At 36.5% G+C, this 13813-nt stretch overlaps 1 protein-coding gene across 2 annotated transcripts; it reads left to right on the top strand.

The window, feature by feature from the left end:
- The first annotated feature begins 10041 nt into the window (after window positions 1-10041).
- LOC149211505 (pentatricopeptide repeat-containing protein At4g33170-like) lies at window positions 10042-13082 on the top strand. 2 transcript variants are annotated; one of them, XM_089391516.1, is made up of 2 exons: window positions 10673-10857; window positions 11018-13082. In XM_089391516.1, the coding sequence occupies exons 1-2, from the start codon at window positions 10821-10823 to the stop codon at window positions 12823-12825; spliced, it is 1845 nt and encodes a 614-aa protein (XP_089247642.1). In that variant the 5' UTR covers window positions 10673-10820; the 3' UTR covers window positions 12826-13082. The 2 variants fall into 2 exon arrangements, with proteins under 2 accessions (XP_089247641.1, XP_089247642.1); XM_089391515.1 differs by having other exon boundaries at window positions 10042-13082.
- Window positions 13083-13813: the final 731 nt, after the last annotated feature.

Raw genomic sequence — 13813 nt, 5'->3', positions numbered from 1 at the left:
TTAAGAATCCTTTAACCTAGATATGAAAGAGACAACCTAAACTAAGGAGCAATTAATAATTCCTTAACTTAGATATCATTTTTATATTAAAAACATTTATATGCATAGTTGTTAAAATAGAGTGTAATTAAACAAATTCTAAGATATTGTTCCAGTTATAACATTCAGATTTAGAATTACATTAAAGATTATGAAAAAATTTAAGAAAAATAATGATAACATATGAAAATACTTGTCTGAACTTCACTCAACACATGAATCCTTTGAAATATCTAATCTTTATTCATCAATCCAGCTTTTTGGATCAACCAATGATACAATAAGGTTACCTGAATAGAAGGCCAAATATCATTGACAAAGTCAATGATATTGGTCCATAATCTTTCCTTAGCCTTCCCAAGGGGTTTTTCTAATGTTAAGTCCTTTTCAATGGCCTTGAGTCTTTCACTCATCCTAATGGCTTTCTGGACTTCTTCTTTCTACATGATCTTGGCAAGCTTGTAATCAGTGTCCAAGCTTGCCACTTTTTCCTTGAGCTTATTTATCTCTATGTTTTGTATGGACATTTCCTCCATAGATTGAACCAACTTGGCTACTTCGTCACCTATTGTACCTATTGTACTTGTTGCTAATGTAGATGTTGTGGACTTTGGCAGTGTTGTGGCAGTTGGAGTTATAGGCGCCAATGAGGCTGTCAATGTTGAAGGAACAACAATGGTAACTGCTAGTGTCTTCCAATTATCATGTCTTCCAAGGACTTTATTCTGGTGTCTTTGGCCTATGAGGAGGCCTTTTCCAATTGATATTGGGTTGAGATATTGTTCAGTGAATTTTACAACTAATGGGTAGCTATGGCTTTACCTGTTAGGGTGGAGTAAATCACTTCTCCAACCTTGTGAAATTCAATTTTGTCAATGGGATGAATATCCCTTACCAATACCTCAAAATCAATTTTCTTGAAATCAAGTGCTTTTCTTCGTTGTTGTGCAGTTGGATGTATGAAAGACATTTGCATATTTCCTTCCTTGATGTCAAAAGCTGACATCAACCTAGTTTTATTGGTCAGTGTAAGTTTGAGATATTGTGCATATGACTGTTCCTTTAATTTCTTGTTTCTCATTTTGATCTCCCTAAACGTGTCCTTGATGCCTTTATCTTTATCTCCAGGTTTGGCAAATGAAGATACTTCCACACTGAGCTGCCTTCCTAAAATCTGAATATGTGAAGTAGATGGCTCATGTGTTGGCCCAAATTGGGTTGTGCCTTTGCTCAAGTCTAGCTCAACATCAGTTATTTTTACTAAGCCTTCTGTGTCTTCCTGTTCTAAAATAGGGTTGAGTCTAGGTTTCTTACTTTGAGTAGCTTCATGTTGCACATTGGAAGTATCCATGCCTGAATTGGATGCTTCCTCTCTAGTTCTCTTGGATTCTTTTCCTCATTTTGAGGAGTTTTCATAATGGGAGGGGTGCTCACGATTGTTTCTTGTTATGGTACCTGCAGAAATGAGCTTTCATCAAGATGTCTCTCTAAATAAATTAAGGCATTATCAACATCAACTTTTTTCCTATCTCTGTCTATAAGAGTGTTTTCCACCCACTCAAATTGATTGGCATGTCTCTCTATTTCTGGTAGAGGCTGATGAATATAAGGTCCCAGTTTGAACTTTACCTTAGTTTGGTTATGAACCCTTGAGGGTCATACCTCCACATGAAACTTTTTTGAAACTTCATCTATTCCAGAATCTGATCTACTTCTTTCCCTGCCTCTCTATAATTACAAATGAAAGGGCCTAACTGGCTTTTGACTTTGAATTGAGACCTTTTCCTGGCCGAGACAAAGTGGATCTCATCAAAGTTTATAATCTACCTGTAATATTCGAGAGAAAATAACCTCATGGGGAGGTATCTAGGCAGTTGGTATGGGGCAAGCTAGCATCCATATAACCTTATTTCATTATGATTTTGGTAAAGATACCAATCTCCCACCTTACTTTGTCTGGATAATTGGAGCATTTTTTTTATTTCTGAGCTTATTCTAGGAGGAGGGCTTCCTGTCAGCATGGTCATGACTAGATGGATGAATGAGTCAACGAAGTCTATATAGGTGTATAGTGATGAAAATCTATGGAAAAGTGGGGTCCAAAATATAACTCACCTGGGTTGGCCTTTAGTATCCAGCTTCTGGAGGGTGAATGGAAATATGTCTAGTTGATACTATAAAAACATGTGGTAAAGGACAGATGAGTATTTGAATACATTTTCATTGTGGATTCTAGTGAATTTTTCATGCATTCTATCAGCTATGAACTAGGCATTATTGTACAAAATGGCAGGAGGTATTCCTGGGGTGAAAATGGACATGAAGGCCAAGATGACCTCATCAGTGAATTCATTTGTGGTATAGTCAAGGATACATGATATCATTGTTATAATGTGCTTGCCCCTTTGAGAGAAAATTGCTGAAACATATGGAGAAGGATCTGTAGGGATATGTTGTTTCTACAAAATGAAGGTCTATAATATTTGGGCCAGTCTAGAGGGACTCAATTTGGCATACTAGTCTAACAAATCCCCAATGGAGAGTGGGGTCAAGTTGGGCCCTAGTTGCACTTGTCGCATTTCATTAATGGGCTCATATGTAATATAAAGCAAGACCGTTTGGTCTGGGGAAATTATAGCTCTTTGACTGGGAATGTAAGAGGCATGGCACATATGAATAAGCATGCACTTGTGGGAACTAATATTTGGGCAAGTTGGACTCCTAAAGGCCAATGTCATCAATATGGTGTAGATATCTATCCTTACTTAAATAGTGAATTTTTAGCAAGTGTTCCTAAGCAACTGTATCTTTGATTTGGAAATCCCTATCTACCAAGGGAAGGTCGTCAAGGTCCAAATGGGGAGTTGTGACAAGTTTGACATCCATGGTGACAAGGGCAGCCATAATTCAATTCTTGTGGCTTCGAATTTGGAAGTATAGGGTTGTATCAGAGGTTTGGTGAGAAATTTTGGAAACTTTGAGAAGGGTTCGGGTATGTGGTATTAACTTGAAAGTAATTTTCAATTATTTTTACTTAATCAAAACACTTTAAGAGTGAATGTTTTCAAATTTGAAAGGGCATCTGGTAATTTGTTCATAAATACCTAGAGTTTAGGTGAATTGACTTCAAATTGGTGTTTTGTGTGACGGTGGAAGGTTGAAAGGGCATTGAGAGCTTTGAAGGTGGAATCTATAGCTTCTTTGAGGACTAAATTGAGGTTAGTTGGTAGTCCTCAAGTTTGCAGGTGTCACACCAGTTTGCAGAGGTTCTCAAAGAGCTCGAGGAAAACAAAGACGAAATAGGGCTTCTCGGCCTTTTTATTAAGCAACAATCACTTTTTGGTGTGTAATTTTATGATTGAATAATAGGAGGTTTATCTAGTTGACTGGGAAGGTGGTTTCCCAGACCATCATATCGCTTTTATGGAGGAGGTGGTATTTCAAAGTTGTCACCCGATCTAAGTTAGCACATGACAGGTAGCATATGGGGTTCGGGGAAAAACCTCTTTATCGAGTGGGTAAAGGTTGACCGTCGTGTTATCACCAAAATAGGACCCTGATAGGCTATTGATTAGACTGTCACAGTGTAACTATTTCAAAAAAATCTTTTAGCTAAGGCTTAGCCTCCTTAGCCTAAGAGGGCTCTCTCAAATGGTTAATGATATTGATTAAAGATATGGATACATGGCTAACTCTATGGTTTGTGATTTTATATGTTTATAAGTTGAAAGATGGAGACTTGCTACCATTGGGTTATGGAGTCAGTGACAGAGATAAAGATAAAAAATAGCTCTTCTTATCAAACTTAGGCTTATATATACTTCAATGAAAGAGTAACACATTCAGGAAAGTCTCAATAACTTGAAATTCATAGAATTCAGAGCATGTGGGCATGAATTCTGAGTAATGACACATCAAGGTATTCAAAAGGAAAGTATTTAAAGTGATTCATTAGATCTTAATACTTAAAGGAATTTAGAGCATGAGTAACCATGAATTCTGAGTAATAAGTATTAGAACATTGAAGAAAAACATCCAAAGGTACGACCCAAGAACTTAGTTCACCATATTTTAACACTTAAAGGAAGTCAGAGCATGTTCCTCCATGAATTATAAGTAATAAGCATTAAGACTATGGAAGTAAAACATATCAACGATAAAAGATAAAGCTCACTGGAGCACACTAAGAATCTCAGCTTCAGAAAAGTCAAACTACTTCTATATATATTAGTCCCTACACAACATTTACAAAAGTAGTATTTTCTATACCATTTTCCAACCCTTTCTAATTTCACCTCTTGTGTCATATATAGCTTTTAAAATAAGGATTCCATGATCCTTCATCAAGTGAATTTGAATTTCTATAATTGACACCTATTCTAACCATAAAACAGACTATTAAATACAAGTGATAGTCAACTGACTGTCTTAGAGTCCTAATACAATTAGGAGTACAACTCCTTATTATGATAACAACAACCTAATCTAGGAATTAAATTCAATGCTTGATAGTTGATCCTCCTTAACTTCGACCTTGGTAATGTCCATAACCCTTCTGCTAGCATTTTAATCACTTCTCCTTTTCTGCCCTGAAAACTAGGAAAAACATTAAAACTGCACCTACAACAGTTTCGTAGCGCAAGTTGGGTCATCAATTTCTCCAACCTCATAATGAATTTAAAGAAACTGAGAGAGGTTTTCATAGTTGGGGATTGTATGAATAGGAACCTCCTTCAGAAATCCAAAATACTTTTGCATGTGGCCAAAAATTGATCTTTAAAAATATTGCTAAAAACCTTAAAACAAAGTTCCTCTCTCAACGACTTTCAGCAGTTTTGTAGCGCAAGTTGGGTCATCAATTTCTCCCACCTCATGATGAATTTGAAGAAACTGAAAGAGGTATTTGTAGATAGGTATGTTAGGAAGAAGAACCTCTGATTTTTCTAAAATATGCTTTCTGTTGCTCAAGAAACCCCTTGGAAGTTGACTACTTAAAACAAAAAACAGGTTTTTTCTGCTCAAAAAGGTTGCTTCAATGATTCCGTAGTGCAAAACAGGTTCTTACACTGTCTATGCTATGAAAACGTGGATTCGTAGCTAATTTCAAAAAAAATTCAAAATGACTTGAGATAGGACTTCTAAACACAAGGTGAGACTTCTAAGACATGGAATAAGGTTGTCAAACTTTGTTTGGAAATGAAATATGACCTTAAATACGTCTAACCCTATGACCTAACCCTTTAAGCATGAAATGACCTAGAGACCCTTTAACACCATGTCTAGAAGAAGGGTTTGTAAATGAGAATGACACTATTGAGACTCTAATCCTATCACTTATCCCTTTAAGCATGCGATGACTCAAAACTTATTATAAGACCATGACTAGAAACAAGGCAAACTTTCCAAAGTTTAAAAAAAAAAAAAAATTAGGGTGATAACAGTGGCTCCACTAGGGATAGTGTGCCCCAGTGGTACACTAAGAACTGGTAGCTCTAGTGTTGCAATCCATTCCTTTAAAAATAAAAACTCTGAAATTCTGCCCAATCTGCTTCAAACTGTACCTAGTAAAAATTGCTCAGTCAACCTTGAGCTTATTTGCATTTTCCTACCTACCCTATCAGCTGCAATCTCCATTTGTAGCTCAAGGAACATAAAACTTCCAATGAAGCCAGTCATTGATCTGATCTGACACTTGAATCTCTTGGTTGTGCTTGAAGCAAAAATAAACATGATACTGAAATAATTGAGGCAGCATGAGATATATTTGATCTTCATAATGGAAATATGGTTGGAAATTTGGACTATAGAACCTTTCCATGTAGCCAACTATAGGATCAAAAAACACATGGCCAGTTTGATGTTTCTTGTGATATTCTGCAACTTTGGACAACTCACCAATACTTTGATTATCTACATAAGGCTTCAGCTGTGTGCTCTCAAACTGCTACTCAAATTGATTTTAAAAAATAATGTATTCGTTCTCAATCTCAAAAGAGAAAGGAAGCAACACCTTCTCTTTGTATTCTGCCATAGAAAGATTTTGAAAAGTATGATCATTTTCATGAAGACTATATGATTGAATTTGACCTTGTAAACCTTCAATGTCTTTCTCAATGTTCTTAACAACTTCATCCAAAAATTTCATCTTATCTTTTGTCTTGCACTCAAATTATTTTAGATAAGAAGACAAGGACAAAGAAAATTTTTCATCTATTTCTTCATTAATATGATCATCATTCCATTGTTTTAAACCTTGAATTGAAGGAGAGTTTGCCACCAACTCTATTCTGTCTATCCATTCCTCCAAAAACATAAGCCAAAAGTCTGCAAATGACTTAATAGATTTGGTAGGAAAGCTTTCAATCCATTGTTTATATTTCCCTTGAAATGAATCATAGAACAACATAATGCAAACACCCTCATGTTTGACTCTAAGAAGCTCAGTGAAATCACAGAAATCTGATATATGCTTCGAAGTTAAACTCAAATCTTCTCCGTTGAATTTTGGACCATTCCTTAAAAAAATATGTATCCTTGGGAAAATGATTTTGGAAACCATGAATTTCTAACAAATTTATACATGCATACCTTGAAAGATGGAGACTTGCTGCCATTGGGCTATAGAGTTAATGACAAAGATAAAGATAACAAATATATCTTCTTATAAAATTGAGGCTTATATATACTCCATTGAAAGAGTAACACATTCAGGAAAGTCTCAATAACTTGAAATTCATAGAAGTTAGAGCATGTGGGCATGAATTCTGAGTAATTACACATCAAGGTTTCAATAGGAAATTATTATTTTAAAGTGATTCAGCATATCTTAATACTTAAAGGAAGTCAAAGCATGAGGAACCATGAATTCTGAGTAATAAGTATTAGAACATTGAAGAAAAACATCGAAAGATACGACCCAAGAACTTAGTTCACCATAGTTTAACACTTAAAGGAAGTCAGAGCATGTTCCTCCATGAATTCTGAGTAATAAGCATTAAGACTATGGAAGTAGAACATATCAAAGATAAAAGATAAAGCCCACTGAAGTACACTAAGAATCTCAGCTTCAAAAAAGTCAAATTGCTTCTGTATATATAAGCCCCTGCACAGCATTTACAAAAGTAGTCTTTTCTATAACATTTTCCAACCCTTTCTAATTTCACCTCTTGCTTCATGTATACCTTTTACAAGAAGGATTCCATGATCCTTTATCAAGAGAACTTGAATTTCTATGATTGACACCTATTCTAACCATAAAACGGACTATTAAATACAAGTGACAGTCAACTGAATGTCTTAGAGTCCTAATATAATTAGGAGTACAACTCCTTATTATGATAACAACAACCTAATCTAGGAATTAAATTCAATGCTTGATAGTTGATCCTCCTTAACTTCGACCTTGGTAATTTCCATAACCCTCCTGCTGGCATTTTAATCACTTCTCCTTTATCTACCCTAAAAACTAGGAAAAGTATCAAAACTGCAACTACAACAGTTTCGTAGCGCAAGTTGGGTCATCAATTTCTCCAACCTCATAATGAATTTAAAGAAACTAAGATAGGTTTTCGTAGTTGGAGATTGTATGAATAGAAACATCCTTCGGAATTCCAAAATACTTTTGCATGTGGCCAGAAACTGATCTTTAAAAAGACTACTAAAACCAGAAAACAGAGTTCCTCTCTCAATGACTTTCAGCAGTTTTGTAGCATAAGTTGGGTCATCAATTTCTCCCACCTCATAATGAATTTGAAGAAACTGAAAGAGGGTTTTATAGATAGTTATGTTAGGAAGAGGAACCTCTTTGATTTTTCCAAAATATGATTTCAGTTGCTCAAGAAACCCCTTGGAAGTTGACTACTTCAAACAAAAAACAGGGTTTTTCTACTGAAAAAGGCTGCTTCAGTGATTTTGTAGCGCAAAACTAGTTTTTTACATTGTTTGTGCTACAAAAATGTGGATTCATAGTTAATTTCAATTTTTTTTCAAAATGACTTGAGATATGACTTCTAAAAACAAGGTGAGACTTCTAAGACATGGAATAAGGTTGTCAAACTTTGTTTGGAAATAAAATATGACCTTAAATACTTCTAACCCTATGACCTAACCCTTTAAGCATGAAATGACCTAGAGACCCTTTAACACCATGAGTAGAAGAAGGGTTTGTAAATGAGAATGACACTATTGAGACTCTAATCCTATCACTTATCCCTTTAAGCATGCAATGACTCAAAACTTATTATAAGACCATGATAGGAAATAAGGCAAGCTTTCCAAAGTTTAAAAAAACAAATTTAGGGTGATAAAAGTGGCTCCACTAGGGATAGTGTGCCCTAGTGGTACACTAAGAACCGGTAGCTCTAGTTCTGCAATCCATTCCTTTAAAAATAAAAACTTTGAAATTCTACCCAATCTGCTTCAAACTGTACCTAGTAAAAATTGTTCAGTCAACCTTGAGCTTATTTGCATTTTCCTACCTACTCTATCAACTGCAATCTTCATTTGTAGCTCAAGGAACATAAAACTTCCTATGAAGCCAGTCATTGATCTGATCTGACACTTGAATCTCTTGGCTGTGCTTGAAGTAAAAACAAACATGATACTAAAATAACTAAGGCAACATGAGATATATCTGATCTTCATAATGGAAATATAGTTGGAAATCTGGATTATAGAACCTTTCCATGTAGCCATCTATAGGATCATAAAACACATGGTCAGTTTGGTGTTTCTTGTGATATTATGTGGCTTTGGACAACTCACCAATACTTTGATCGTCTACGTAAGGCTTCAGCTGTGTGCTCTCAAACTGCTCCTCAAATTGATTTTCAAAAATAATGTATTCTTTCTCAATCTGAAAAGAGAAAGGAAGCAACACCTTCTCTTTGTATTTTGCCATAGAAAGCTTTTGAAAAGTATGATCATTCTCATGAAGACTATATGATTGAATTTGACCTTGTAAATCTTCAATGTCTTTCTCAATGTTCTTAACGACTTCATCCAAAAATTTCATCTTATCTTCTGTCTTGCACTCAAATTATTTTAGATAAGAAGACAAAGATAAAGAAAAAATTTCATCTATTTCTTCTTTAATATTATCATCATTCCATTGTTTGAAACCTTGAATGGAAGGAGAGTTTGCCACCAACTCTGTTCTGTCTATCCATTCCTCCAAAAACATAAGCCAAAAGTCTGCAAATGACTTAATAGATTTGGCAGGAAAGCTTTCAATCAATTGTTTACATTTCCCTTGAAATGAATCATAGAGCAACGTAATGCAAACATCCTCATGTTTGACTCTAAGAAGCTCGATCTGATATATGCTTCAAAGTTAAACTCAAATCTTCTCCACTGAATTTTGGACCATTCCTGAAAAATTATGTATCCTTGGGAAAATGATTTGGGAAACCATGAATTCTGAAAAATTTATACATGCATACCTTGAAACAAGAATGACAACATTTGAGTTCTTCATAAGTTTAGTAGAATCACCATAAATCTATGAGATTTGAATTTTTCAACAATGAAGTCGCCAAGGTAGTTTTGCAGCCTTGAAAAGATTCCTGAGCTCCTACTTCCTTCAGAAGTTCAACTTCTTGATTTCAAGAATGAGTAATCTTCAGACTCCTAACAGATGCACCAAAATGCTATCACCAAAATAAGATGCACCAAATAGATGCACCAAAATGCTATCACCAAAATAAGACCCTGATAAGTGATAAGCTGCTAATCAGAATATCTCAATGTAACTATTTCAAACCAATAACGCGTAAAATTTTAATACCTAAAAAAACTAACTTTAATTAAACCCAACTAAATTTCTTATATAAAATAAACAAACTAATATTAATTAAACCCAACTAAATTTCGTACCTAAAATAAAATAAGCTAATATTAAATATAAAAAGAATTGAAAATAAATCATAAAAAAGACCAATGTATTAAAGTTAAATCCAACCATTTTTTTTTTAATGATGATTAAAGTTCCACCCTAATGAACGATGTATTCCTAAGGATTTTGCCAATTCTAAATTCTATTCTAACCCAATCCACAATGTATTCCTAAGGATTTTTCCAATTCTAATCTAATCCAAAATGCTAAACATATCAATCACAGTTCTGAATTGGAACTCTGATTTCTCCGGCTACTAGATTCATGCAAGGGGAGGGAAGATGGCTACACGATTTACACGAGCAGACTACTCCCACTGTCCACCGCCATGGAAGGTATCAATTAACAGAACCGAACACAATCTGGAACAGCTGTCCAGCATAGTGTGCTTTGAATGTGTCAACATAATGGCTCGGAGATGGTTTTCACAGCCGTCCAATCGGCTGTTATGGCTATCACACTTCTGACTTCACACAGCTTTCAGAAGATCACTGCCACAGTGATTTTGCAATTCTGAAAAATATGAAAATGTGTACAGGCATTCCAGCTCGAAATTCAAATAAACCCACATAACCATTAACATGCGTTTATTAAGGTGTTGGCAAAGGCCTTGGAAAGTGACAAAGAACCCTGGACTGCACAGATTTGTTGGATGTCAGACCAGAGTTTCAATAGCTATGAATTACATTGCAGGAACGGATATTACAGAATACCCAAGTGATGAACAGGTGCAGGACAAGCCAGGTGCCAATGATTTTCATGGTACAGCTAATGCTATCAGAGTTAACTGTATGAAGGGCAGATCAAGAGAAACAATTGGGTTTTTGAATTCTATGAAGCCACACGGCTTTGCTGGAGATTCCGCGGCTCATGTGGCTCTTTTGCAGGAATGTATCAAACTGAAATCTCTCGCCGAGGGAAAGCAGGTACATTTATGTATAATCAAAGCTGGGCTTCAGCTGGATGTCTTTTTGTTAAACAATATTTTAAACATGTATGCTAAATGTGGAAGTTTAGACGATGCACGCCAAATGTTTGACAAAATGCCTAAACGAACCGTGGTGTCATGGAATGCTGTGATCGCAGGGTATATCCAGAATGGGGAAGATAGGAAGGCCTTGGAACTTTTTTGTGAGATGAGAAAGGAACTTTGGTTGAGGCAGACGTCGTATACATTTGCAAGCGTGCTTAAGGTTTGTGCCAGATTGGTGGATCTGGAAATAGGCAAGCAGGTTCATGGTGTTATTATAAGGAGTGGAGTGGATTTAGATGTGTGCGGGAGGATTGCCCTTGTGGATATGTATGCGAAATGTGGATGCATAGAGGATGCACGCCAAGTGTTTGATGAAATGCTTGAAAGAGATGTAGTTTTGTGGACGGTCATGATTGCTGGATATGTTCAGCATGGGCTAAGTGAGAAAGCGTTGCAACTTTTTGAAGAAATGTTAGAGGAAGGTGTGAGTGTGAATCAGTTCACTATTGCAAGCGTTCTTAGTGCGTGCGCTGTAGGAGAATATCTTGAAAAGGGGCAGCAAGTTCATGGTAAGCTTGTTAAAACCGGATCCAAGCCAGATGCTTTTGTGGCAAGTGCACTTGTCGACATGTATGCTAAATGTGGGAACCTGGAGGATGCGCACAAAGTGTTTGACAGAATGGGTAAAGGAGATGAGGTTTTCTGGACAGCCCTGATTACAGGGTATGTGCAGCATGGGTTTGACAACGAAGCTTTCCAACTTTTCAAAGAAATGCAATGCGCTGGCATGAAGCCAAACCAGTTCACTTTTGCCAGTGTTCTCAGGGCATGTGTCAGCTTAATGGCGTTGGAACGTGGCAGGCAGGCACATGCCCACATTATCAAAGTTGGATTTGAGCTCAATCTATTTGCTGGAAACACACTTGTTGACATGTATTCAAAGTGTGGTAGTATAGAAGATGCAAAGGATGCGTTTTACAAAATTCCTAAACCAAATGTAGTTTCTTGGAATGCAATGATTACAGGATGTGCTCAGCATGGTCTGGGGAAGGAAGTGTTAAAACTCTTTCAAGAAATGCAACTTGAAGGCATAAAGCCGGACCACATAACCTTTGTTGGTGTTTTGTCTGCGTGCAGCCGTGCAGGGCTAGTGGATGAAGGACGTCGATACTTCAACTCCATGAGTTCTAATTATGGAGTAGACACCAGACTGGAGCACTGTGCATGCATGGTTGATATTCTTGGCCGTGCTGGACTTCTGGACGAGGCAGAATGCTTTATCAAAACAATGTTCCTTCAACCCAACGCTTTGGTATGGCGAACCTTGCTTGGTGCCTGCAGAGTTCACGGCAATGTTGAGCTAGGGGAGCGTGTGGCAAAATGTCTCCTTATGTTGGAACCACATCATGCTGGAACATATGTTCTCTTGTCAAATATGTATGCTTCTGCGGGCAGGTGGGATCAAAGGACAGAAATTAGAAATATGATGAAGGAAATGAAGGTGAGAAAAGATCCCGGCTGCAGCTGGATCAATATCCGGAACAGGGAGCACACTTTTGTCATGGGAGATCGATCACACCCACAAACAGATGAGATTTATACATATTTGGAGAGTTTGACAAGGCAGACGAAAGAGGCGGGGTATGTCCCTGATACAGATATTGTAATGCATGACATAGAGGAGGAAAACAAAGAGACTTTAATCGGCGAACACAGTGAAAGACTAGCTATTGTATTTGGTTTGATGAGTACGTTCTCTGGAACACCCATCCGAGTTTTCAAGAATCTTCGTGTGTGTGGTGACTGCCACAATGCTACCAAGTTAATCTCCAAGATTGCGGCGAGAGAAATTATTGTGAGGGATGCTAATCGCTTCCATCATTTTAAAGGAGGATTATGTTCGTGTGGAGATTACTGGTGATTTAGAGAGTTAAACAAACACTATTTATTGCTTGCCTCGCAAAAATAGGTGGTAAATATGGTGAGATTTTGTGGTCAACTTTGGAGTGTCCATCAATTGCAGTAATCATGCAAGACTCAAGATGTTATCCAGTATATTATTAATATGGAGTCCATGTGCGTTCGAATTTATCCAATAGGCGCTGACTTTTTCAAACTTGTTGAAGAATAATAACCCAGTTGGATGAATAAAAAATAGAGGTCTTCATAATTGCAGAATTTCACTTTTGCATATAATGATAGATGGATGCAAAAGAATCTGTACATAATATAATGAAGAAACGTGCTGTTGTATCATGGAATTGCAGTCTCGTCCAGCCGATCCACACCTTAATAGAGATGAACAATCCATGACCAAGCAGCTTTTGCTATATGGTGTACACTGGTAGTGAGGACAAACAGTAAAGCATTAGTAAACAAACACGCCGAGAGGAGCTAAGACGGTAGCACTTCCTAAATGCCTTAAGAGTTTCTTTCGAAGCTCATATGCAAGAACGCATTGACCAGATGACTGCTATATTTTCCCGAAAGGTGATCATTTTTAATAATTTTGGTACTGCCATCTAGCAATTGTGTGTAGCCTAAATATTTGATGCTTTGGCCCTTTTTTTTGGCATATATTTTTAATGATTTGCCTGAGATCTGGCAAGGATTGGTTGGAAATGTAATCTTGAATTGTTTAATCCACAATGTCCAAGTGTTCCAGACGTTTTTCCCAGTACTAACTAAATCCATTTATGGGTTTACAAATGCATTTAAAACAACGGAAACTTACAATTTCACCCAAAATTCTATTGTTGGATTCCAGCCACAAAAAGAAAAACGTCAATAATAGAATGTGTGATTGCCAATGTTAGTGCAAATCCTCAATCTTGTTGAAGCATATCATTGACAATTGCTTAATAATGCTTCTTACCATTTGATACTTAATAAACTATTGCTTCAAAGTT

This window comes from Pinus tabuliformis, chromosome 1_1, assembly GCF_031772625.1.
Source record: "Pinus tabuliformis cultivar Carrire ecotype Pingquan chromosome 1_1, CPIR1, whole genome shotgun sequence".
Classification (NCBI taxonomy): Eukaryota; Viridiplantae; Streptophyta; class Pinopsida; order Pinales; family Pinaceae; genus Pinus; species Pinus tabuliformis.
Note: the sequence above shows the minus strand (reverse complement) of the source record. Positions and strands in the feature narration are given on the sequence as shown.

Bases quoted from the DNA above. Each gene is read 5' to 3' on its own strand.
- LOC149211505 (XM_089391515.1), top strand. From the start codon at position 10,513: ATGCGTTTATTAAGGTGTTGGCAAAGGCCTTGGAAAGTGACAAAGAAC.